This window comes from Myotis lucifugus, unplaced genomic scaffold (genome assembly GCF_000147115.1).
Source record: "Myotis lucifugus unplaced genomic scaffold, Myoluc2.0 scaffold_32, whole genome shotgun sequence".
Lineage (NCBI taxonomy): Eukaryota > Metazoa > Chordata > Mammalia > Chiroptera > Vespertilionidae > Myotis > Myotis lucifugus.
The window spans coordinates 521,339-547,578 of NW_005871080.1; the positions used below are offsets into that span (position 1 = coordinate 521,339).

The following is a 26,240-nucleotide window of genomic DNA, read 5'->3' on the forward strand; positions in this document are numbered from 1 at the left end:
CTGATTCAAGCAAAACAGCTGGTGGTGAGCTTGGCCGCGCATTCATCTATCTTCCGGTATTCATTCTTTGCACCCATCCACATAGGGTCTCTAGTATGAAATTTTATTGTTTCTTTTCCTCCAACTCTTTCTTATTGATGTATAACTTGCATACATTAAAACACACAGGTTTAATTGTAAAAGTTGACCAATGCCCATCCCATGTCTCTATCACCCCAACAAGAAATAGAATATTTTATCCCCAAGAAATTTTCTCAGGCCTATTTCTAGGTACTCCCAACCATCCACTCAGACATAACCACTGACTGGTTTCCTATCACCATACATAGCTTAGATTTGTTTGGTTCGGACTTCATATGAATGGAATCAAACAGAATAAAATCTTCAGTGTCAGGATTCTTTCCCACAACATAATGATTTTGAAATTTATCTAGGTTGTATCGGTAGCTCATTCATTTTTAAGACTGAGTAGCACACCACAGTTTGTTAATCCTTTCACCAGTTGGTAGACATTGGGTTGTTCCCAGTGTTTTTCTATAAATGAAGTCAACATTCATGCAGAAGTCTTGTTGTAGACATATCTTTTCATTCCTCCTGGGTTTGAATTGGAGTTGTAAGTATATGCTTAACTTCAGGAACTGCTACCAAACAGGTGTACAAAGTGGTTGTACCATTTTACATGCCTACCCACAATGTTCCAATTGCTCCACATCCTCACCAACACTTGGCATTATCAATCTTTTGAATTCCTGCTATTGCAATGGGTGTGATCTCTCATTGCAATTTTAATCTGCATTTTCCTAATGACTAATGGCGTTGAATATTTTCATGCACTTATTGGTTGATCTTATATCTCTTTGTGAAGTGTCTGTTCAAGTCTTTTGATCCTTTGCTATTGGGCTGTTTACCTTCCTAATACTGATTTGTAGGGATTCTTTCTATATTCTGGGTCCCCCACTGGATATGCGTATTATGAAAATTTTCTCCTAATCCATGGCTTGCTATTTCATTTTCTTAGATTTTGTTTTTAATTTTATCTCTCACTTCATCTCTACACTCCAGGATCATTCCTCAATTGCTAACCCAAGCTCAAAATAGAATTTACCATTTTCTGAGCCCTTCACTCTGCTGAACTCTCTGTGCCCATGGACTTCCCCTGTTACCGACCACAATTCTGGGAGGCGAAGAACATCCACCACACTGAATCCCTGGGGAAAATGAATTTGAACAGCCTTTCAATATCACCAAGCCAGGAAGGAAGTGGCAGGGAGGCCTGAAAGCAATGGTGTTCTACGCTGGCTACACGTTAGAGATGGAGGTGGGTAGTGATGTCCAGGCCCCAACCTCAGGGATTTTGGTTGATTTGGTCTGGGAAGAAGCTCAGGCATGGGTATTTAAAAAACGCTTCCGCAAGTGATTCTACTATCCAGAACCTCTCACTCAAAATGTGCCCTGTGCTTCCTGCTGCTGCTCAGTGTGGCTCCTGAAGACTGCCCTGCCCGCCAGCGCGGAAAGAGTTAAGTGACAGGCTGTGGCGGGAGCCATCTCTCTGCTTCCAGGCTTCACAGGCAGTGCAAAGAGAATGCATGCCCGGCTGAGGCGGTTTCTGCTGTGCAGACTGGAGACGATTTGGGTTTTAATTTAAGGAGCTCTTTAAAACCTGCTCTCTCCTCCTCCCCCTCCTTCCCCGGAGGCAGCATATGCAGACGTCAGTGCACAAAAACCAGGTCCAATTTGGAAGGCTGCAGCCATCTGGGGAGGCATCCAAGGTGTCCTTGCAGACAGGCAATCACAACTCGGAAATGACGATCGCAGAGGGGTTTCAATGATGCATGCAAACCGACAATTTTCAACTTGCTGTCGTTTAATGAGGCTTCCCTGCTTCTCCAAGGAAAGCTGGTAGCTAGTGGGGGAGGGGCCCTGCTTTTCTTTTCAATATTTCACTGATGCTGCTGTGGCTTTCAGAAGCCGAGGTGGGATTCCTGAAAAGCCAACATCTTAATCACCTGGGAAAGGAGAGTCAGGGAGAAATAGGTTTCTCTAAAATAAGACCCTTCTTGGGTTTTCTCCCTGTGATATTTACAGCTCAGAGCAACGAACCCAGAAATCCTTATTTGTCCTGGAACCAGAGCCCTGGTGTCACTCAGCTGAGGGTAAGGGAGAGAAGACATTTAATATAATTCTTCTGTGGAGTTTTGAACATTACCATCATCAATTGGGTGTGAAAAACAGAGGGTGCGAAACAATATTGGATATTTGTCCCTGGCCAGCAAGCTTTCCCTGAGAGAATATCTAAGACTTACTGAGGGGAAGCAAAAATGGCCCACATCAGCACAGACTCTCCCGGAAAGCTCGGGTGCCATGCTTTGCAAAACAAGGATGCCTGAGGTTGGGGAGTGGAGACTGGGTCCCGGCGGTGTCAGGTGGTGGCTGATACTGGAAGCACGACATGCAGAGCAGTGGTTTTCCAAGGTTGGTTCCGGGGCCAACAGCGTTGGTTGGCAGTCATGGGTCCCCTGTCAGACCTACTGAGTCAGAAACTGGCGGTGGGGCTGGCAATCAGCGTTTAATAAGCCCTCCAGCGGCTCTGAGGCACCTTGAAGTCTGAGAACCGTTCATCTAGCCCAGACTCTTGAGAACCATTCCTGGAACACTAGAGCCCTCCTGTACAGGCAGGAGGCAGGTGGGGAAGGGCCTGCTTCAAGCAGCTTTCCATGCCTGCTCCATGGTGAGGGGGTGGGAGGGGGTGGGGTGGTTGGAGGTGAGAACAGAAGCAGAAGCAGAGCAGCCTGGCCTGGAGGTCCAGGAGCAGCCTTCCTGCCTGCACACTGGCCTCGGGTAGCTGGGGCCACCTCCCTGCAGACTCCCTGTGGAGGGGATGCCCTCCCTGCAGACTCCCTGTGGAGGGGGATGCCCTCCCTGCAGACTCCCTGTGGAGGGGGTGCCCTCCCTGCAGACTCCCTGTGGAGGGGATGCCCTCCCTGCAGACTCCCTGTGGAGGGGATGCCCTCCCTGCAGACTCCCTGTGGAGGGGATGCCCTCCCTGCAGACTCCCTGTGGAGGGGATGCCCTCCCTGCAGACTCCCTGTGGGAGGGGATACTCTCCCTGCAGACTCCCTGTTGGAGGGGGATACTCTCCCTGCAGACTCCCTGTAGAGGGGATATTCTCCCTGCAGACTCCCTGTGGAGGGGATATTCTCCCTGCAGACTCCCTGTGGAGGGGGATACTCTCCCTGCAGACTCCCTGTTGGAGGGGGATACTCTCCCTGCAGACTCCCTGTGGAGGGGGATGCCCTCCCTGCAGACTCCCTGTGGCCCTGCAGACTTTCTGTGGGAGGGGGATGCTCCTGGGATCCTGCCTTCTGTTGGGGGGGCACATGGTCTGCAATCTCTCTGGACGGGCTCCAGGAGGGGTGCATTAGGGAGTAGGACAGTGGGAGGGAGGATCTCAGGGGCAGTCTCCCCAGCCCACAGATAAAGGGCCCTCCTCCGCCCAGCCAGTGCAGGCTGGGGACCAGCCCTAACTCCTGGCTGTCTATAGCCTGCACAGCTGGCTATGGAAACAAGAGCTTAACAAACAGGGGTTTCTTGCTCAGGACAAAGAAGAAGACAGGAAGAAGGATGCCAGGGTTGGAGAGGGGAGGAAGCTAAGGCAGGGAAGCTGAGCCCCAGAACAGGGTGGTTTCAGGGTACCTGGATGTTTTAATTAGATGTGGGAAGACGTGCAGACATGGAAATGACTGTCAGGAGGGAAGCATGTGTTACACTCGCAGTTCCCTAGGAAGGGCCATGCTGTCCAGACACAGAGGCCCTGCCCAGAAGCCCTGGAGTACAGGAGGCGGAGGGAGTGAGGTGAGGCCTTTATTGTGGTTTCCTGGGGAGGAACTGGTGAGCCGGGTGCGCAGGCTGGAATGGGCTAGTTTGAATCATTCTGGCGGGCTCTGGGGCCCAGGGCTGTCCCTCGTTGGCTGGGCCTTCATGGCTGGAGTATGAGAGCCCCACAGAGGAGGTGGTGGCCCCTGGGTTCTGGGTTGGGTAGCTTGGGTATGAAAGACATGTTAGCAGCAAGTTGCTTGCTATCTCCAGGAACTGGGAGGGGAAGTCTCTCCAGGGTCAGAGCCTCAGAACCCAGAAAATAAAAGACATGGCTACTGCACAGGGATGGCAAAGTAAGATCCAGAAAGCCCGCCCACTTATCAAGCCCACCACTCTGTTCCCGTGGCCTATGCGAAATAGTCTTCCATTACACAACTTTAGTAAGAGCGTAAAATATCTAACTTTTAATATTGGTTACATGTTGAAATGAGAATATTTAGAACATATTGGGTTAAATAAAACATGCTATTAAAATTAATTCCACCTGTGTCTTTTTACATTTTTTAATGTGGCTACTAGGACATGTTACATTACAGCTATGGCTTGCATTAGATGTTTATCGGCCATTGCTGTACACGTATCAGTGATTGGAAGCAAAATCCTAAAGCAACAAGAAAAGAGTGGTTTTCCCTGAGCAGTGGGTGCTAACCATGCAAGCACAGTGCGTGCCTTCCCCTTGTTGGGCTCGTCAGAAGCTCGGGGGAAGCGGCAGGGTGGGCAGGATGTTGACAAGCAGTTTCTTGAGAGAGAGAAAGGAATCTGCCCGAGTTCCTGCAGCCCAGCAATGGCCCTCAGGCCCGAAGCAATCCTGGATGCACAGGCCATGAGGGCTGCCAGAGCCTCTCTAAGGCCCCCAGCTCCCCCTCCTCGCCCCAGGCTCACCACTCCCTGGATGGCCGGTCTGGCAGAGGCAAGGAAACAGCAAAGAACGGCAAGTGAAGGGACCGGGATAAGCATTTCGAACGGCCAGTGCCCACTGTGCCGACTGACGCTGCCAGCAGCCTCTGCCCTGGGTGTTGCTGCCTGGCTGCCAGCCCTGGGGAGAGAGCATGACTCACAGACATCCTCAAGGTTAGACGTGGGGGCATTGCGGTTATAAATTAGTACAAGAGGGTTCTTGGCACTGAATCCAGGAGTCCTGGCCCTGCGTCAGCTGCAAGAAAGCTTCTCAGCTAATTGGGAGGCAGGTGGGGAGGGAGGTGGAGGTTGGGTGTGTGCGGGGCCAAAGGTTCCTGAGCCGAGGACAGAGGCAGAGTTGCTCCCAGGCTCACTCATAGGCACCCTGCTGGTCTGAGCAGGGCCTTGTACAGAGGGTGACCTGACAGAGCTCCAGAGGACAAGGCACCCAGCCAGCAGCCCTCTGCACCCACACGGGCTCTCCTCAGGTGGGAAGGAGAACCCCAGATGCCCAAACAAGGACTACCTTGGAAAAGGGGACAACTTGCTCTTTCCCATTAGAGCAGTGGTTCTCAACCTCAGTGATGGCGAACCTTTTGAGCTCGGCATGTCAGCATTTTGAAAAACCCTAACTTAACTCTGGTGCCATGTCACATATAGAACTTTTTTGATATTTGATATTTGATTTTGATATTTGAAATCAACCAAAAAAATGAGTTCGCGTGTCACCTCTGACACGCATGTCATAGGTTCGCCATCACTGTTCTAGCCCTTTAAATACAGTTCCTCCTGTTGTGACCCAACCATAAAATTATTTTCATTGCTACTTCATAACTGTAATGTTGCTACTGTTATGAATCGTAATGTAAATATCTGAGATGCAGGATGGTCTTAGGCGACCCCTGTGAAAGGGTCGTTCTACCGCCAAAGGGGTCGCGACCCACAGGTTGAGAACCGCCGCATTAGAAGAAGCAATCCAATTCAATCCAACCAGTTATTTTTTGTGCCTAATATGTGCACCAAGGTCCCTCTCTGCCCTAAAGTAGCTGGGAGGCAGATGAGGGGGCTGCAGTGGATTAAAGTGCAAGTGTTGTGCCAGGGAAGTAAAGAGAAAATTGCTTCATCTGAGAAGGCTCCTCAGAAGGCCTCCTCTAAAAAGATACACACAAAAGTAAATGGAAAGGGAATCAAAATGGTATCCCACAAAACGTCACCTAAACACAAGAAGACAGTAATAGATAAAACGGAGGGGGAAAGGTGTTACATACAGAAAACAAACAGAAAAATGGCAGAAGTTAGGCCTTCCATATCAGTAATTACTTTAAATATAAATGGATTGAGCTCTTCAATCAAAACGCAAAGATTGGAAAAATGGATTAAAACAAATAATCCAACTATATGCTATCTGCAAGAGACTCACTCTAGATCCAAATACACAAGTTGGTTGAAAGTGAAAGGAAAAAATAATTTTTAGCAAATGGTCACCAAAAGAATGCTGGCTTGGCTATATCAGAAATATGAGAAAAATGCAAGATAACATCAGAAAAAAAATAGACTTTAAGTCAAAAACTGTTATAAGAAACAAGGATGAATATATACTGATAAGAGGGTCAACTCGTTAAAAAATATACTGGTAACATTATAAACATGAACAGACCAAACAAGAGAGCCCCAAAATATATTAAGCAAATATTGACAGAATTGATGTGGGAGCTCTGGATGGTGTGCCTCAAGGGTTGCCAGTTCAATTCCTGGTCAGGGCACAAGCCTGGGTTGTGGGCTCTATCCCTGATGGGGGAGCATCAATATTTCAGTTTTGCATCAATATACCTCTCTCTCTCTCTCCCCTCCTTTCTCTCTATAAGAATACCTAGAGCCTGGCCGGCATGGCTCAGTGGTTGAGCGTCAACCTATGAACCTGGAGGTCATGGGTTCGATTCCCAGTCAGGGCATATGCCTGGGTTGCGAGCTCCATCCCCAGTGTGGGGCGTGTAGGAGGCAGCCGATCAGTGATTCTCTCTCATCATTGATGTTTATCTCTCTCTCTCTCCCTCTCCCTTCCTGTCTGAAATAAACTCAATAAAAATATTTTTTAAAAAAGAATACCTAGATGCCCTAACCAGTTTGGCTCAGTGGATAGAGCGTCAGCCTGCAGACTGAAGGGTCCCAGGTTTGATTCCGGTCAAGGGCATGTACCTTGGTTGCGGGCACATCCCCAGTTGGGGGTGTGCAGGAGGCAGCTGATCGATGTTTCTCTCTCATTGATGTTTCTAACTCTCTATCCCTCTCATTTCTTCTCTGTAAAAAAAAAAAAAAAAAATCAATCAATAAAATATATTTAAAAAAAAAGAACACCTAGAAAGAAGATCAATAAGGGAATAGAGGACTTTAACAACACTATAAACCAACTATACTTAACACCCACCTATGGAACTCTCTCCCCAAAAGCAGAAATAAACATTTTCCCAAGTGCACATGAACATTCACCAGGATGGACCATATGTTAAGTCACAAAACAAGTTTCAATAAATTTAAAAACACTGAAATTATACAGTTTCTTTGCTGACTACAATAGAATGGAATTAGAAATCAATAACAGAAAGAAAACTGAAAAATTAACAAATGTGGGAAAATTGACAAACTTAGGAATAATCAACTGTTCAAAAAGAAATCACAAAAGAATTTAGAAACTACTTTCAGATTAATGAAAACAAAAATACAATTCACCAAAACTTATAGATGTAGCAAAAGCAGTTCTCAGAGCAAAATTTTTATCAGTAAAAGATTATATTAAAAAAGAATAAAGATCTCAAATCAATACTTTGACTTTACATTTTGAGGAAGTACAAAAAAAGATCAAACTAAACCCAAAGCTAGCAAGGAAGGAAATAAAGATTTGAATGGAGATAAATTAAATGCAGACTAGAAAAATGATAGAATCAATGAAAACAAAAGTTGGATCTATGAAAAGATCAACAAAATTGAAAAACCTTTAGCTAGGTTGACAAAGAATAAAAGAGAGAAAACACAAATAAAAAATTAGTAAATTATAAGGGTCTGGTATCCAGAAGATATAAAGCTCAGCATAAAACTCAACATAAAAAGGCAAAGAACCCAATCAAAAGATAAATAAAATACTTGAATAGACATTTCAAATATACAAATGGCCAAAAAGCACATGAAAATATGCTCAATTTCATTCGTCGTTAGGGAAATGCAAATCAAAACAATGAGATATCACTTCACAAACACTAGGATAGCTATAATTTAAAAAAAGAAAAAAGTGTTAGCAGGAATTTGGAGAAATTTGCTGGTAGGAATGTAAATGGTTTAGTCACTGTGAAAAAGTTTGGTGCTTCCTTAAAAACTTAAATACGTGTAGAATTATCATATGACCCAGCAATTTCACTCCTTATATACTCAAAAGCATTGAAAATAGGTACTTAAACAAATACATGTTCATAGCAGCATTATTCATAATAGCCTAAAGTAGGAAAAACCCCAAACAAATACATCAGTGAGTGAATGGATACACTGTGGTATATATATGCAATGCAGTATTAATGCAGCCACAAAAAGAAATGAAATACTGGTATATATACCACAACATAGATAAACATTAAAAACATTACGGTAGCCCTAGCGGCTCAGTGGACAGAGCGTGAGCCTGCGGACTGAAGGGTCCCAGGTTTGATTCTGGACAAGGGCACATGCCCGGGTTGCGAGCTCAGTCCTCAGTAGGGGGCCTGCAGGAGACAGCTGATCAATGATTCTCTCCCATCGTTGATGTTTCTATCTCTCCCTCCCTCTTCCTTCCTCTCTGAAATCAATACAAATATATTTAAAAAACATTATGGTAAGTGAAAGAAGCCAAACACAAAAGGTCATATAGAATACCCAGTATAGGTAAATTCATAGAGACAGGAAACATAATGGTTGCCAGGGGCTGGAGGGAGAAGGAAATGATGAGTAACTGTTTAATGGCTATGGGGTTTCATTTTAGGATTTTGAAATGTTTTTGAACTACATAGAGGTGGTAGTTGCACAACGCTGAATTGTATAGTAAATATCGCTGAATTATTCCCATTAAAATGATTAATTTTATGTTATGTGAATGTTATCTAAAAAAAAAGGTGAATCTGTAAAATCCAAACATTAAAAAAGAAAAGGTTCTGCCTTAATATCAGTTGGGATAGAATTGAGACCAAAAATCACTAAACATGACAAAGGAGGGTACCCTAAATAAGATGATTTAAACTTGATATTAAAAAATAAAATAGAAAAAATAGGCAGAGTAATTTATAAAAGAGGAGCAATATCTCTCTCAGATATTTATAATACTATAAAGCTCAAGTATTAAAACAATAAGATATTGGCACATAAATAGATAACACCAATAGAACAGAAAAAAACAAACAGAAATAGACCCAAATATATGTAAGAATTTAGAATATGATAAAGGCAGGGTATCATCAATGAAGAAAAAGTGTACTTACTAATAAAAGTTTGATAAAACTTTGGATAAATATAAACTTGAACCTATATCTCATATCATTTGCCAGGATAAACTGCAAATGGATCAATCTTTAAATATTTAAAAAATGAAAATCATACAAGTCTTAGAAGATAACAAAGGGATAAATCCTTTATAATTTATGAGTAGGAAAAGCCCTTTTAAGGATGCCTCAATAATCGAAGGCATTAAAAATTGATATACTTGACTACATAAACAAAAAAAATTATGTGATAATAAATTTATTAAGCCAAGTCACAGACATATACTTGCAATCCTATCATAAAGTGCTATTTTTTCTGTTTTGTAAAGTGTTGCTAGAAATTAAGTAAAGGACCAATAATCCAATAAAAAGATGGTAAAGGAACATACAAGTGGTCCTTAAGTTTATGAAAAGATAATCTCTTTCCATATGAAATAGTATTTTCACTCTCAGATTGACAATCCCAAAGTCTAAAAACACTATTGGTGGGGCTCAGTGGAAATAGACACTCAAACATGACTAGTGAGAGTGAAAAATCCCAACCCCTCCAGAATTCTGGTAATACCTACTCAAATTGCAACAGACAAAAAACTCATTGACACAGACAACACAATGCAACATAGAGATAATGTATTATAATATTGTACTTTTGAAACATATCATAACCAATAGTACCCCAATAAATTTAATAATAAAAAAGAATGAGTTTTGTGGGTTTTTGTTTCATTTATTTTTTTGCTTATATTTGCATTGAGAAACACTATGAGAACAAACCAGAAACTAATAAATATGGGAATATGACTATCTGTAGAGGTGGATGGGGACAGCATGGGAAACCTCTTTGTGCAATGTTTTAATTGCTCAATCCCTGCACCTAAAAACACTGGTATTTGATAGATCTTCAATGAATACTTATTAAATGAATGGATGATAGGCCTTCAGTGAATATTTATTGAATGAATGAATGAATGAATGAATGAGACATATTCTGTACGGTCTTAAAGAGCAGAGCATCAGGAAAATCTAATAAAGCAGTCAAAGCAGGAATAGACTGCATTGGGCGGTAGAAGATTCCAAGGGATCACTTGTTAGTATTTTGATTCCTAAACCTAGGTATATGACAGATTTTTTTTGGGGGGGGGGGCAGAATTTAAAGCAGATTTGAAATTATCTGCAGTATTAAGCTAGTGCTTAATAAGCAATAATAAAGAATTTTCTAACATTTAAAAACAAAACAAAACAAAAAAAGCATATTTCTAGGACTCATTTAGAATGAATTAGTATCTCTGAAGGAATAGCCAGAAGTCTATTTATCTATTTATTTATTTAGGCTCTCAGGAAATCCTGATGGAATCAGCATAGCATAGTCATTCACTTATTTATTCAGGAACTACTTACTGAGCCTCTGTTTACACTCCAGGCTGCTGTAGGAGGTACCGAGGACAGAGCCAGGAATAAGACAGGCATTGTTCCAGCTCTAATGAGACTGGAAGTCTAGGTGGAGAAGCAGGCAACAAGCAAGTAAATGGACAAATACACTGATAATTTCAGGTAGAATTATATGCTACGACGAAAGTAAAACAAAAGTGAAGTGATAGCTTAACTGCAGAATTTAGAGAAGGTCGGGAAAGGCCCCCTGAGGATGCATTTCGGCTGGAAACTGTGTATGAAGGAGCTACAGTCAGGTGGCGGTGTGAGGAAGCAGAGCACAAGGCTGTGACAGGAACAGCTTGAGAGGTGCCGGTAGACCAGAAGGCCATTGTGGCCACAGGAGAGGACAGAGACAAATCCGCTCTAAGAGCTGAGCAGGCAGCAGGTCAAGAAGGGCTGTGCAGGCCTGGGCAGAGAGCTGGATTTTTATTTTAAGAGCAAGGTGAAGCCCTGGAGCCCGGGAACCGTGTTAGGGGGATTTAAACATCCCATCTGGCCCCTGTAGGAGCTGGAACCAAGCCCCACCATCGGTTGGCTGTTTCCCGTCCTCATCCTCCCCATTGGCACATGTGTATGTATTTTTTCCCACGGGGCCAAAACGTTACATTTTATATCCCCGACAGTGCCCAAGGGTGTCTTAAACAAAGCGAGTGGTCAACAGTTGTTGCTGCTTAAAATGATAAGTTCAGATATTTTGAAAACTTAGTAACTAAAATCAAAAGACACTTTATCCAGATTTCCATGCAATCGCTATAGATTTCTTGAGCATTACTAGCAGGAGCTTACTACTCCAGTAATTTATGATTTTTCAGTGAAATTACTAGTTTGAAAGATATATCTAATTTAAATACTTGCAAACAAGTATTTTTAATCCAATGAAATTAGGCTGAATTCATGAATATATACATTTCTGAAAAGTTGGCTGGCAATTAAAATGTTTGTTTAATATGATAAATTTCTACTTACATGTAATAATCTTAAATATTACCCTAAATGCAAATGGACATTTAAAATACTAATTTCAAGGTACGCAGTTTTTAATGGCCCCTAAACCCATGAAATGTGTATACTAAACTCTCTAAATGTTCACTAGTAACATGGCCACCCGATATTTTCAAACTTAGAACTTAAAACTAAGAGCTAAAAACTGCTTAAGCTTTGTTGGACCAAGACGGTGAATGTTAAGTGGAAAGCTTCACCAATTCACTACATTCCTGGTAAGAGTATTGAAATCTGATATTTTTTTTTTACAAAAATACACCCAGAAAGCATAATGCATATGGAAATATTGATTAGTCACAAACCGCAGATATGAATCTTTCAGCAATCTTTGATGAAGCAATATTTCTAGCTCACAAACACGATGACAAGACCAGCAGCCAGCCAATCTGCTCCCAGACTTTCTTATACTCGAGCACAACTGCTAATTCTGTATAAATACAAGCAGAAAAATAGCTTTTAGGGAATCTTAAAATGAAACCTATTTTCTGCTACTACCCACCCACAGCCATCTGCTAGACTACGGCTCAGAGCAGATGACAGCGACCTCCCGAGAACGCTTCACCAGGAAACGAGTTTCTGAAGCGACAGGTCCATCATTTTAAGCATAATTGAACTATTTTAGATCTCAAGTCTGTTTGGTTAATAAGTCCAAGAGAAATGAAACTGAGTGTAGTGATCATCATGTTTTGGTTTAAAATAACAATAAAAATGAAATATAACAAGGAAATCCCTTGACTCTGTTTGACGGCTCTAATTGCTATTTGTTCCCTTATTTATTCAACACATAGTTCAGCAACTGCCATGTGCCAGGGTCTGTGCCCAGCGCAGGAGATACAACAGAACACAGTCCCTGTCTTCATGAGGCTCATGAAGGGAGTAGTCAACAAACAATTAAAATTATTTCCTTCATATCATTGACAGATAAGGGGCCGGGACAGAGAATAACAGAGGGGGAAGGCCAGGGAACCCACAGCTCTCTGGAGGAGTCCTCAAGGCCTGAAATAGGCAGAGAGGAGAATTCTAGGCAGAAAGGATGTCCATGTACAAAAGCACGAAGGCAGGAAATCAGTTGTGAAAGTCAGGACTGCAGTCCTCCAATGAGGCTCGCCAGTGCTGAGGCGAGGAAGTAATACAGGATGCGTTTGGAGAGGAAGCCAGAGCAAGACACAGAAGATCTTGCAGTCATGGTAGAAATTCAGATTTTTAGTGTAAATGGGAAGCAATGGGAAAGGTTTTAGGAGACCATTGAGACAGTCTGACTGTTAAGGGCTATTTGCTCCCATGTGAGTGGATGGAAATGGTCAAGAATGGAAGTGGGTGGGGGGAGTGTCATGAGGCTGTTGTAGTGCAAAGGATGGCCATGGTGTGAACAAGGTGGTGGTCGTCTGAATAAGGGAAAAAATGGATGGGCCTAACATATATTTTGGAGCTCGTGTCAAAAGACTTGTTGATGGATTGCAATGGGTAGAGGTGGGGGTGAGGAAGGGAAGAATCAAGATGACTCTTAGGTTGCCCTAGCTGATTTGCCTCAGTGCATTAGAGTGTCTGCCTGCGGACTGAAGTGTCCCCGGTTTGATTCTGGTCAAGGGCACATGCCTGGGTTGCGGGCTTGATCCCCAGTAGGGGGTTAGCAGGAGGCAGCTGATTGATGTTTGATTTGTGAAATTAGATTGCTTGAAATGGGAAGGTGTGAGGTATATTTACAAATTGCTGTAGAGAATTTGAATGACCACAATTTCAATCTTGATGAACCGCACGACAAATTTTTTAAAGCATATGATCTCAAGACCTTAAAAGAGCAGGGAACTGCATTTGTTATATGGCGGCAATTTTCAACCTTTTTTTTTTTTTTAACATATGGCATACAAAAACTAATTACTAAAATCCTGTAGCACGCCAAAAAATACTTATTTTGCCAATCTGACAAAAAAAAAATAGGTATAATTTTGATTCATTCACCTCAGACAGCCATTGGCTGTTGTCATTTTTTAATTTGACAATCTAAGGGAAAGTATCTAAATAGTCAGATGTTGCATGATTTAAAAATTCTTTAGCCAAACTGGTTGGAAATCACTGTTACAAGCAATTCTTCAAAGTCAGTACTACAGAGCCATGGAGCTTTCTCAGTGAGAGGCATTCTCTGTGTTCCCTTGGAGCTAATGGGACTCAGGGAAATAATTTATGCCTCCTTATTTTGCAGCTAAGGAAATAAATTCTGAACTTCTCAGTACAGCTACTCGTCCACTGTCACAACCAGTAAATAGAACGATCAGACTAGTCATTCCCAACCTTAACTGCAGTGAACAAACACCATCTGGTGAACTTACAAACACAAACACAATCAACCAACCCTACAGCAAATAAACAAAAGGACTAATACAAACAAAGAATAATTTTTAAAATTAAAAATTAAAAAATCTTAAAGAAGTAAAAAAAATCCCACTTTTGGAGATTCAATCAGCCTGGGATGAGACTCACACATCTGTACCTGTGATGGTGAGAAGCACCCAATAGGACTTTAACCCAGAATTTCTGATCAGGTCATTCTCCACTTTTACCTCATCACCTGTATTTCCTTCCCAACCAAAACCACTCATTTCTACCCACTGGCACTGTACCTCTGCAGAGTTCTTCCAAAGGGAATTAGAAAACTCCCTGGGTTTCCAGATTCCCCCTGGATGGCTACCCTGTCTCTTCTCTGCTCCCCCTTCCCCTGGCCACATCGATGCTGAGGTTCTGCTGCTCACAGTTTCCTTCCTTCCGGTCTACTCTTGCTCTAGCTGATCTCATCCATTCCTTTCCACATGGCTTTTCTGCTAATGATGGGCAGGCTTATCTGCAGACTGGACCTCACCTCCTCCCTGACATCCAGGACTGTGGAATTTATGATGCACAAAGTAGCACAGTGTTTGCACTATACAGAGTACCTTCAATTGTTTCTCTATAGGGGAAGACCGGTGAGTGGTAGTGGGATGGAGTTGATCCAATCATTGACATGTGGCAGACATACCCTGGAGTAACCCTACTATTCCCATCTCTTAGTATCTATGCCTTCCCTCCCTTTGAGTTTAAGGCCTGTGACTTGTTTCTAATAAAATAGGGCAAAAGGAAAAGGATTTCACAGATGTAAGGTCCTCAATCAGTTGACTGCATCAATCATAGCAGATCAGGCTGCATGGGCCTGACCGAATCAGATAAGCCCTTTACGAGGTCCAGGTCTTCCCTGAAGCAAGAGACTTCACACACAGTGGAAACGCTCTCCCACGGCTAGCTTTGAAGAAGCAAATTGCTACAAATTCTACAGCCACAGGAGGTGAATTGTCTACAACCGGAGGGAGTTTAGAAGTGAATCCTCCCCTACTTGAGCCTCCAGATGAGAACAGAGCCCATGCCACCTGGATTTCTGCCTTGTGCTATGCTAGACTCTTCACCCACATTACAAGTTGTACCAATTTATTACTCAGCAGCAGATAACTAATAATGCTTTATGTTAAAAGCCGAAATCCTGGTCCTGGCCGGTGGGGCTCAGTTGGTTGGGCATTGTCCAGTGCACTGAAAGGTTGCCAGTTCAATTCCCAGAGCATATGCCCAGGCTGTGGGCTTGATCCCCAGGAGGGGGTGTGAAGGAGGCAGCCTATCGATGTTCCATGCTCACATCGATGTTTCTCTTTCTTACTCTCCCTAGAAATTAATAATTAACAATCTTAAAAAACAAAACAACAAAAACACATAAAAGCTGAAATCCTGCATCTTGGTTTTCCCTAATTTGGGCTCACTTAGGCTGACCAAAATCTACTCATGACAGTGAGAAGAGCACATAAAAGACAGGCATTAGTAAGACAAGAAGCTGTGTGTGGCCAGGACCTTGAGTGGCCCGCCCCGGGACTGAGCAGAGGAAGAACATAATGTCATTGTATACACTAATGAAAGGTTTTCAACATCGATAAATGTCAAATGTCAGTACTCTATGATCAAACCAATAGTTTGAAGGTGAAAGAATTTCCTTTTTGTGATTGGGGTTGGTCTCTTGCTCTGGCAGTGAAACGTAACTGCAGAATCCTAGCCTTCCTTGAGAATAACAGGTGTTCATTCTGAGGCAGGGTCAATGCTCTGAGGTATCTTGTCATCTTCTTGACCTGCCATGTTCCTCTGATCAGTCAGCCAGGAAAGTAGGAGTTTTGTTCAAATATGCAATGCTCTGACAAGGAAGATTTCATGAACTCTTAATCTTGATATGACATAAAAGATTCCATTTCAAGATTTTTCTGAAAAGGGAGCTAGCAGGGGAGTGGGGGCGGGCGGGGGGGGGGGGGGGGGGGGAGACTGGATTCCTGCAGCACTGGAGCTGGCAGAGATGTTGGAGGTTACCTAATTCCACCCACCTGTCCTACGATACAAGTTTGGAGATAGGAAGGCGATAAAATCACCAGGCAATTAAATGGCAGAGGTATTAAAACCCAACTCAACAAATTCTCTGCTAGTCTAGCACCCTGTGTTGTGTCTTGTTCCCCGTTGATGCCTTCTCGAAAAAATATTAATTCTTGTGTCCTTCTGAGGCTTGTCGTCACTGAAGTTGGTTAGAATTATTAGTTCTGCCCAAGCTCGGCGGCATTACACAGACAACTGTCCACACACTAGTCAGCCTTGATGACATTAATGGCTAAAAAAAGTTGTCTAGACTGTATCTGTCTTCGATCCCACATCATTTACTTCCTTGGTGAGAAACCAGACACGAGGGCCGTACCTCCACCTCCACCAAGCTTGTCCATGTGGCCTCCTTTCTGGAGTTCCAGGAAAATTTGCTTATTTTACAGATAGGAACACCAAGGTCCAGAAAGGGCAAAACTCAGCCACGTCCTGGCCCAGACCCAGCTCCCAGTGCCTTGTGTCGATTGAGCATTTACCGCCAGGTCTGACAGAACAGAAACTAATTAGTTTGGGTTTGCCGGGCAGATGGCTAGGAGCCAGTTGGATTGAATGCACTCAGTCTGGGAAGTAAAAAGCCAACATTAAGTGCCTGGTGGTGGAAGAGGGGGAGGGTGTTTTCTAAATGAATTTTAAAACCCTGCTACAGATGCTGCCAATAAGTGGACTGAAAGATACAGTCAGTACTTCTTTGAAGAGCATTTCTTTCACATTAAAGATGGATGCAGTGTCTTGAGTGTTGACTGCCCAAGTTTAATTTCTGGCTCAGTGACTTACCAGCTATGTGACCTGGGGCAAGTTGTCTAACTTCTCTCAACTTCATTTTCTACAACTGTTGTTGGGACTAAATGAAAAAGTCACTGGGAGAGAACTCCACATGCTCCATGATGTTAGCTATTGTGCTGGGGTTAGTGATGAAAACATCACTAGTCTTACAGGATAAAGTAGTCACAGTTACTTGAGATATCCTTAGCCTTTTGAAATTTAATTTGCCACGTCAGTTAAGGGACAACAAAACATTTCAGTCAGAAGTGTGTTACTACTGATCAACAAAACTTGATCAAAATAGAGCATTATACTCAAATACAGCAGTATATACTAGGGAGAAGTTTCTGAAATGGTAGTCCTCCTTACTGCCCTCCCCCTCCCCACCAAAAAACAACCTTGGCAATAAAGAACACTATGCATAGTTGCAAATACTGTATTCCCTATTTTTAAAAAAGAATCTGTATGAATGATACATGTGTGTGTATGTGTATTTATATATATATATATAAATATATATATATATTTATATAGTAATTTTAAATGTGCCCTCCAGGTATTCCCCCCCCCCCCCCACTTTTGCAAAAGATATGCAACATGTGGTGAAATATACGTAGAGCTACCATCATAATCACTGGGCATAATGACGGTCTTCAATTCCTAGGAAGGAAGGGCACTCTGTTTAGGAAGGTGGGAGACTAGTTTATGAATACTTTTGTCTATACTGAATTACAAGATATCCCAAGCACAGGAGAGTTACCCCTTTGTTTAAAACACATAAACAAACAAACAAACAAACAGACCTACTACTCCATAAAAAAACACCCTCCAAGGACTCTAGGAGCTTACTGAATTACAAGTACCAACACTAGTTTCCTCAGAAACCCGAGAGAGAGAGAGAGAGAGAGAGAGAGAGAGAGAGAGAGAGAGAGAGAGAAGAGAAGAGAAGAGAAGAGGAGAGGAGAGAAGAGATATTGCCCAGTGGAGGGCCATGCAAACCTAAACTATTCTTCAATTTAATAAGGTGAAAATAAAATATCTGTCACGAAAGTTTTTGAAATGTGTGTCCAAGTAACTGAAATGCCATCCATGAAATAGTTACAACCACCAAAATAATGAAGGCTTATTTTTCTATTTTACTTCAAAAGGAACAAATAAATTGGGTCATCAGTCTGATAAATTCTGGATTTGTTACATATCCAGAAACTGTACAAATGGATAGTTCTTTTGTTTTACTTAAATTATTTTTTAACATGTATATCACATAAGGCAAATTCACTTCATGCTTGGCTTTAGTAAAACGGAAAAAAAAGCTTTCTCCAAAGTTGGCACTAACGTTATTGTAAGTTCTTAATAACGAAGAGATACATTCAACTACAAGCAGAATGAAAACAGTCATGATACATATCAAACAAAATGATTTCCTTTATATCATCAGCAATGAGAACTCCAGAGGTAGAATGGCAGAAACGAGCATGGATCCTATCAGGTCACAACCAATGAAGAAATTAAATTTATTTATTTTTCTATGGTTTTGCCCATAAATTGCTTTACACATTTAGGACCTGAATAAAAACCACTCTCAGCAGAAATCTTGGCCCATTAATTCAACTGACATATCAATTTACAACTTTTAGAACTGCAGATATAAAAAATGTAAAGTATAAAATTATGTTTAAGTTTGAAATGGTTTTAATCATATTCATTAAAAATATTTACATTTCCCAGTACTTACTTCACAAAACGCCCTTGCAATATAATTCTACTCTAAACTTCTATTTATAAAATGAGGCTCATTTATGAGATTTCAATGAATGTTATACTGCAAATTACTTACATTTGTAAAATATTTCAAGAACTTTTCATATCAAAGGTAGTTTATATTGGATTATCTGAAACCCAATAGTGCCCACAGATGAGCTCCTTATAGTTCTTTTCATTAATGCTTGGAAAGCACTGTGAAAATGAAAAGTGCTGTTAAGTGCTATCGTCTCCCTTAAATTTTACTGACACTGTGTGCACATTGTGAAATAAACACATATGCAGCATGGCCATGTTTTGATATGTATTTTTATTTCCCTGCAGTTTTCACTTATCAAGAACAAGTAACAGGGAAAGTTGTCTGAACTAGTGCATAAACAAACATTCTGAAACACCACTACACGTATCTAATTTACAAGAACCGTATAAAAAAAGTCACTAAAACACTACACTATGAAGGTGTCCAACGCTTACAGTCAGACTTTTTCCAACCCGTTACTTGCCTTGTAGCCACAGGAAACTCTCCAAAATTGAAAAGACAATCTTGCCACAACCCTCCCCCCTCCCAACACCTGGGATGGCTCGATATCTAGACTCCCAATAATTATTGCAATGATAGAATAATGCAATACATACCTGGTGAAATACCCTTTATGTGGTGGGTTACAGTTTTAAAGCCAGTTAAAATATGCAGTCTTCAGATAAAATGTGATCCTTGAAAAATTTTCATATCTGCACAGTTTAAATGTGCTAGATGCATAATTTTTCCTAGTCCTTTTTTCTGTGTAATTATTTTTTATAAACTGGTATTATAAATAGAAATATACATTCAAAATATATGGAAAAGTGAGTTACTACATTAAATTTGCATGTATCGATCCATCCCTTTCCCCTGCACAGTAATAGAAAATACTATTTTGCCTTGAACTTCATATTTGACAGTGAAATGCCACTAAAGTATTTACCAAAAAGTCCATCTAGTCAAATTGTGAAACAAAATGAACCAAGTGAAAACTTTACAGTTCCTTTAGAAAAAAATTACAAGAATTTCATTTCCTAGCTATGAATCTTTAACGTTTTAGACACAAAGTTGGATTTATTTTTACAAGATACAAAATGTAAACATGGCAAAATAAATAGTTAAAACAAGTGATGTAGGATCCCATTTCATGCTCATGATCCCATTAAAGAATTATTTTTTTTAAATCCATTCAGTTGCAAATTCAAGTGCAAAAGCATGATGATGAATATCTACTATTCAAGTAACAGAAATAATATTGATGATACAAATAAACTATTTTACAAGGTAGTGATTTTCCCGATTTTACAAAATATACATCATATATGGATTACACATCCGATATACTGTAGTCCATTTAGGTCCATGGTTAACCTCTGTGATCCACAGAGTGTCGCCTTTTGCATTCAGCTGGAATATGAATGACTGCACACCATCAGCACAGGTCAAAGCCACATGTTTTAGGTTATGTCACTTCCATAGCTACTGTTGTCTCTGCTAGTCCATTTAAACCCAATCTTTCTGGTTCATGGTTCTCTCTATAATAAGGCAAAGAGTAAAATAAACATTAACACTCTCTAGTATTTACAGATACCTTTTTATGTACTACAACTAAACATGTACTTCCAAAGAACATTTCCCACTTTTATAATTTCTATACAGGAATGAGAAAAAGTTTCCTTCAGCTAAGAAATTTTATTAGTTCCTAATTACTTGATTATAACTATTTACTTAGGGAAGAAAAGTAATTTAACATAAATTTCAGTAGAAGTGAGTGATAAATTGCTTATGCAATATATAACATAGGACAATCCAAGTTTTTACAATAGGTGGAGCTTATGATGCTCCATAACAATGATCATTAGGAGCACAATATTAAATTACTTTCTACTGTAGTTTTAATTTTTCAGCTTCAAGGTCGTATAGTTATTAACCCATGCAAATCAATTTTTTTTGATTCATTGTTCTAATGTATTAGTTTCACAGAAAGAAGGTAAGATTTAGTTAATCCCAGAATATTCTCAATTTTAATATATACATAGAATAATTTACTTTCCTCTTGTGTTTAATGTTGAAGAAAACACAAATGTGACTTGAAAATTAAAGCTCTGACATGGAAGTTAATAACAACTCTAATCCTCCAGACTGTTTAAATTACTAATAAGTCATGTAAGAGTAACTGAAGTTTCTAAAATAGGCTCTGTGATATATTTTTTTGGTTTGGTGGTTCCCAATTTGATGTGGTTTTCTCCTGTTTTTATAATTTTGGCTGGCATTTAAACACTGCAGTAGTGACCTCAAACAAATAGTAAGTCACAGCACTTTACACTAAGCAGATATTCAATATCTGTTGAAAAGCAAGCCAATCAACAGACATCTATTACTGGGGCAGTAAAAAAAAAAAAAAAGAAGTCTTTTCCTCCCTCAGAGTAGCCAGCAGAAAGAGATAGAATGATGCCTGAAACAAGCGCACACACACCTTGCTATGCTGCTGATGGCACTGCTAGGAGTAACCTTTGGCACTCTGTCCATACTGGCAGCAACTGTGGCAAGTTTTAAGGCTGTTGGCGATGGTGCTGAAGTCCGTGTATTGATATGCACATTGACTGGAGAAACAACACTGACGTTATTGAGGTGCACTGCATTTGTCAGGCAAGAACTGTTCATGGGAAGTGTTGGAGGACTGCTTGTGCACAAGGCTGGGATTAAGTGGTTTGTAGTGGTGTGGCCAACTGTCCTTACAAGTTGTACGGCTGAAATCCCTGGGGTGGATGATAAAGCCATATTGGTGGAGTATAATGTTTTAGAGGTTCCTGAAGGAGAAAAAAAAATCATTCAATTCATGTTGTGAGACATTAATTGAACTCTTAAAAAGACTTTAATAATAAAAATATATGTAAACATTTGTATTCTAATTAAATACTATGTCAACTTTCCATATAATGGCCTATCAAAAGACAGCTTCTGATTAGTAAAGACAACATATGCACCTGTTACAACCCCAAAGATAAAGACACCCTTTTTCTACATAAAAGGGCTTTGCAAAGTATTCTGTTGCCTCCATATCTGGAAATTGTATAATAGGACAGAGAGGTCCATTATGGAGGCGGAGGGCAGGTGAAAACTATAGTTGGATTTCTATTAGAATGTATACATGTAAGAACATCAGTAAGGAGAAGCAATCAGGATTGTGGATGCATGTAGAAGTAAGTGAGAATCCTGAAGTTTGAGCACTAGTTGAAGGATGTTCAGAACAGCAAGTCTTTGAGGACTCGGGGTAGTGAGAAGCAGACAGGGTTTCAGAGCAATGCTGCACTTCAAGAGGAGTCAGAGAAAGCAGGCCTATGAGTATGTAAAACTGGGGAGGTAAACCATTTCAATCTTACTGATCATCCTGCATTGAATTTCATCTTTTTAAAAAGCATGGATAATTCAGTGGTGATGGTTAGTGATTAGCTTGATGCATTTCCTAAGATGTGAGGCAAGTGACAGGACATGGGTAAAACCAGGCAGGGTGGACAGTCACACAAGTAGATATCCAGTGGGTATGGTACAAGAGAAATAGGAAGCAAGCTCTATTTGAATTCTAAAAAACATCCAGCTGTTCCACCACTCATTATCCCAGAAGACGTTTGGTACATCTTCCCCTTGGATTTAAAAACAAAAACCATACCTCAAATCACTGAGTTACAACTTTGAGTAGTAAGCACCACACGAAACCACAGGCTTACCTGAAGGCTGGACAACACCATTGATGTTGTTGTGCCCAGTGTTCTGTTCCTTGGCCGACTCACTGCGACTGGGAACAGGTGCACTGACCACTGCAGATGCAGCAAAGTGGGCGCTGGCTGAGTCAAGTGTTTTAGACATACAGTCAGAGGTGCTTGAGCCCTGTAAAATGAACAAAATTAAACCCAATTTTTTTAGATGTGATTCCATGAACATATTAAGAAATGGGCAAAACCCAAGAAGAGGCTGTTGCTTTTTCATACGGAACAGTTACAAGTGTTTAGATTAAGAGATGGAGGGCTCTGGCCCTGGCCTGCGTAGCTAGGTGTTAGAAAGTCAGACACACACTGAAGGGTCATGGGTTTGATTTCTGGTCAAGGGCACGTACTTGGGTTGCCGGTTCATTCCCCACACCTGAGGCATGTGTCAGGCAACCAATCGATGTCTCTCGCTCACATTGATGTTTCTTTCTCTCCCCCTCCCCTCTGAAAAAGCAATGGGAAAAACATCCTTTGGTGAGGATTAACAAAAACACACACACACACAAAAGAAAAAGAAAAAAGAAAAAAAAGAGACAGATCCAGGGCTCCATAGACTATTTTTGGCATATGAAGCAGAGAAGTGACTAAAAACTGAGAAGCAACTATTTCTAAGAAAAAACTAGGGGATTAAAAAACCCAAACCTTTAATGCTCTATACATTTTTTCCAGTAAGTGTTTATGAATGCCTTTAAAAATACTTGACAATCTTGATACTATGAGCAAAATAAAATCACAGAGATGACTAACAGTCATCTTTGTCACAATGTAAAAAAATGTGTCTTGGCCTAATCCTGGAGTAGGCTGAAAACACTTCAGTCTTACCCAAGAGATTCCGAAAAAGCAAATAAAAAGGCAAGTTTAATGGTACTTATTATTTTTTAAAATTCATCTTTATTGTTGAGAGTATTACAGATGTCCCCCATTGCCCTCCTCCACTCCAGGCCTTCACAGCACTATTGTCTGTGTCCATGAACTATGCATATAAGTTCTTTGGTTAATCTCTTCCCCACTGCCCCTTCCCTCTGAGATGCATCAGTCTGTTGGATGCTTCCATGTCTCTGGAGCTATTTTGTTTGTCAATTTATTTTGTTCATTAGGTTCCACAGATAAGTGAGATCATGTGATACTTATCTTCCTCTGACTGGCTTATTTCGCTTAGCATAACATTCTCCAGGTCCCTCCATGCTATCTCAAAGGGAAGATTTTTTTTTTATAGCTGTATAGTATTCCATTGTGTAAATGTACCACTGCTTTTTAATCCATTCATCTACTGATGGGCACTTGGGCTGTTTTCAGATCTTAGCTTTTGTAAATAAAGCTGCTACAAACATAGGGGTGCATATAGTCTTTCTGATTGGTGTTTCAGGACTCTTGGATATATTCCTAGGAGTGGGATCACTGGGTTGAAAGGCAGCTCCATTTTTATTTTTTTGAGGAAACTCCATACTGTCTTCCATAGTGGCGGCACCAGTTTGCATTCCCACCAGCAGTGCACGAGGGTTCCTTTTTCTCCACATCCTCACCAGCACTTGTTTTTTGATTTGTTGATAGTAGTCACTCTGGCCAGTGTGAGGTGATTCCTCATTAGAGTTTAATTTGCATCTCTCCGATGATTAGTGACACTGAGCATTTTCCCTATGTCCTTTGGCCATCTATCTGTATGGCCTCTTTGGAGAAGTGTCACTTAGGTCTTCTGAATGGCATTTACTCTTGATTCTGTATAAAACTGGTAGCTATTACTAACAGCCAACAACCCTAGAATGTGGGCCAGTCCCAAATCCACCAGGATGATAGGGGAGTGTTAAGGGGTCCCAGGGTCACTGAGATTTTCATGTTGCTGGACATGGGATCTCAAGGTCAGTGTACTGACCTTTGAGAAAGAGCTCAATTAACTACTATGGGCAGATGCTAGCCTGAGATATAACAAACTAAGTAATCTCATTATTATTTTAGAATTATTTTTTAGAATTATGGTGCAACAAAATTTAAGACCTAAAACACTGGGTTTATTTTTTCAGATGGCTCAAATTTGAAATACACTTCTCAGTTAGTTTTCTTTTTAGTGGCTTAAACAACAGAAATTCATTGTCATACAGTTCCGGAGGCCAAAAGTCCAAAATGAGTCTACAGGGCTCATCTCAAGGTGTTGAAAGCTTTTCTCTTCTGGCAATTATAATTTTATAACGTATTTTTATTCTTATCCATAGTATCTTCATTTAATGGCGCTTATGGACCTCACCTGGTGGCATTTTTTTCTTCAGGAAAATATGATTCAAGAAAATATGTTTGGGGTTAATGCACAATTCAAGAGAAGTAAATACCTTTCAGCTTGGGGCACAATGACATGGCACTAGGGGTTAGGAAAATTAAGTGCTTAAAAATATATTTTTTGGGGGGGGACAGTAGGGGTTGGGGGATAATGGTTCTAAAAGTATGCAATTACTTTTATAAATCTCAACCCTTCAAAACATTTTTTTCCTAAATTAAAGATATCATATTTGGTTCTAATGTGCCTCTCATAAAATATGAACTGGTCACTTAAAATTAAAATTATGTAAATTAACTAAAAAGACACTTAGAGGTTTGATCTTAAAATCAAGAGTGGCAATATCAAGATTATTTCCTCTGACTTGACTACAAGTGAATAGGACTATATAATTATGAGAGAAAGGAAGAGAAATAAGCATGGTTAAAGATAGGCTTACCTGTGCTTTTGGATGTGTCTGTTGCGAGGAATGCTGAGATTGCTGTTTCTGCTGAAGCTGAGCAAGTTGCTGCCTTTGCATTTGAACTAGCTGCTGTTGATGTGTCTGAAACTGCTCTTCTGTGATACCCCCTGTTACTGATAAAGAACATTCATTTCAGAAGTATGTTTAAAAGTACTTTTAACAACACAAATAAAACACAACATAAAATTATTCCACAATTAAGATGAAAAGCAATTACATACCACAATATACATCATCAGCAAAGAATCCAATAAAAATGACAAATCTTTCAGCAAAAGTGGCTTATGCTAATATCTACAACCTTAGGCTAAAAGTTCCTATATTTTTTACTATATAACATAGCTCTGATGTGAGAATTCTATCATTTATTCAGACTCATTACCTGTAATCACTCTTTTTTAAATATATTTTTTATTGATTTTAAAGAGGAAGGGAGAGGAAGAGATAGAGACATCAATGATGAGAGGGAATCATTAATTGGCTGCCTCCTGCACGTTGGACCAAGCCCGCAACCCAAGCATGTGCCCTTGACTGGACTCGAACCTGGGACCCTTCAGTCCACAGGCCGCCGCTCTATCCACTGAGCTAAACTGGCGAGGGCTGTGATCACTCTTAATTCTCTACACTATGTTAACTACAATGAGAAAACTTTATTAGTGCAAATAATATTAAGACTAAGTTAAGTTATAGCCTTAATAAGAACACAGGACCATCTGTAATAATGTAATTGGTTCTGATTATTGGTTTTCATCTATGACAATATGAAAATACCTTTTTAAAAAAAATTTCAAATCAGAGTGGAAGGCAATGATGTTCATCTTACATAACCATTAACCAGCAATTTTCAACCTTTTTCATCTCATGGCACATATAAACTAATTACTAAAAGTCTTTGGCACACCAAAAAAATACATTAATTTTTTAATCTGACAAAAAAAAAAAAGGTATACTTTTGATTCATTCACACCACACGGCTATTGTTGTGTTGGCTGTTGTCATTTTTTTATTTGACAATCTAAGAAAAAAGAGGTCAGTGGCCCTGACCAAACAGTTAGGTATTGCATGTTTT

The 26,240-nt window shown here is 40.6% G+C and overlaps 1 protein-coding gene across 3 annotated transcripts in view; it reads right to left on the minus strand.

Annotated features, from left to right (window-relative positions):
• Nucleotides 1–18,293: 18,293 nt before the first annotated feature.
• Nucleotides 18,294–26,240, minus strand: part of EPC2 (enhancer of polycomb homolog 2) — a 120,664-nt gene continuing 112,717 nt past the window's right edge. For 2 of the 3 annotated variants that reach the window (XM_006086861.3, XM_023752420.1), the window contains 4 exons: nucleotides 25,148–25,284; nucleotides 22,404–22,563; nucleotides 21,152–21,485; nucleotides 18,294–20,210 (listed from right to left, as the gene is read on the minus strand). In XM_006086861.3, coding sequence (XP_006086923.1) covers nucleotides 20,138–20,210; nucleotides 21,152–21,485; nucleotides 22,404–22,563; nucleotides 25,148–25,284 — 704 coding nt within the window. In that variant the 3' untranslated portion in view covers nucleotides 18,294–20,137. The remainder of the gene's footprint in view (nucleotides 20,211–21,151; nucleotides 21,486–22,403; nucleotides 22,564–25,147; nucleotides 25,285–26,240) is intronic. The other variant, XM_014454151.2, reaches the window with a different exon arrangement.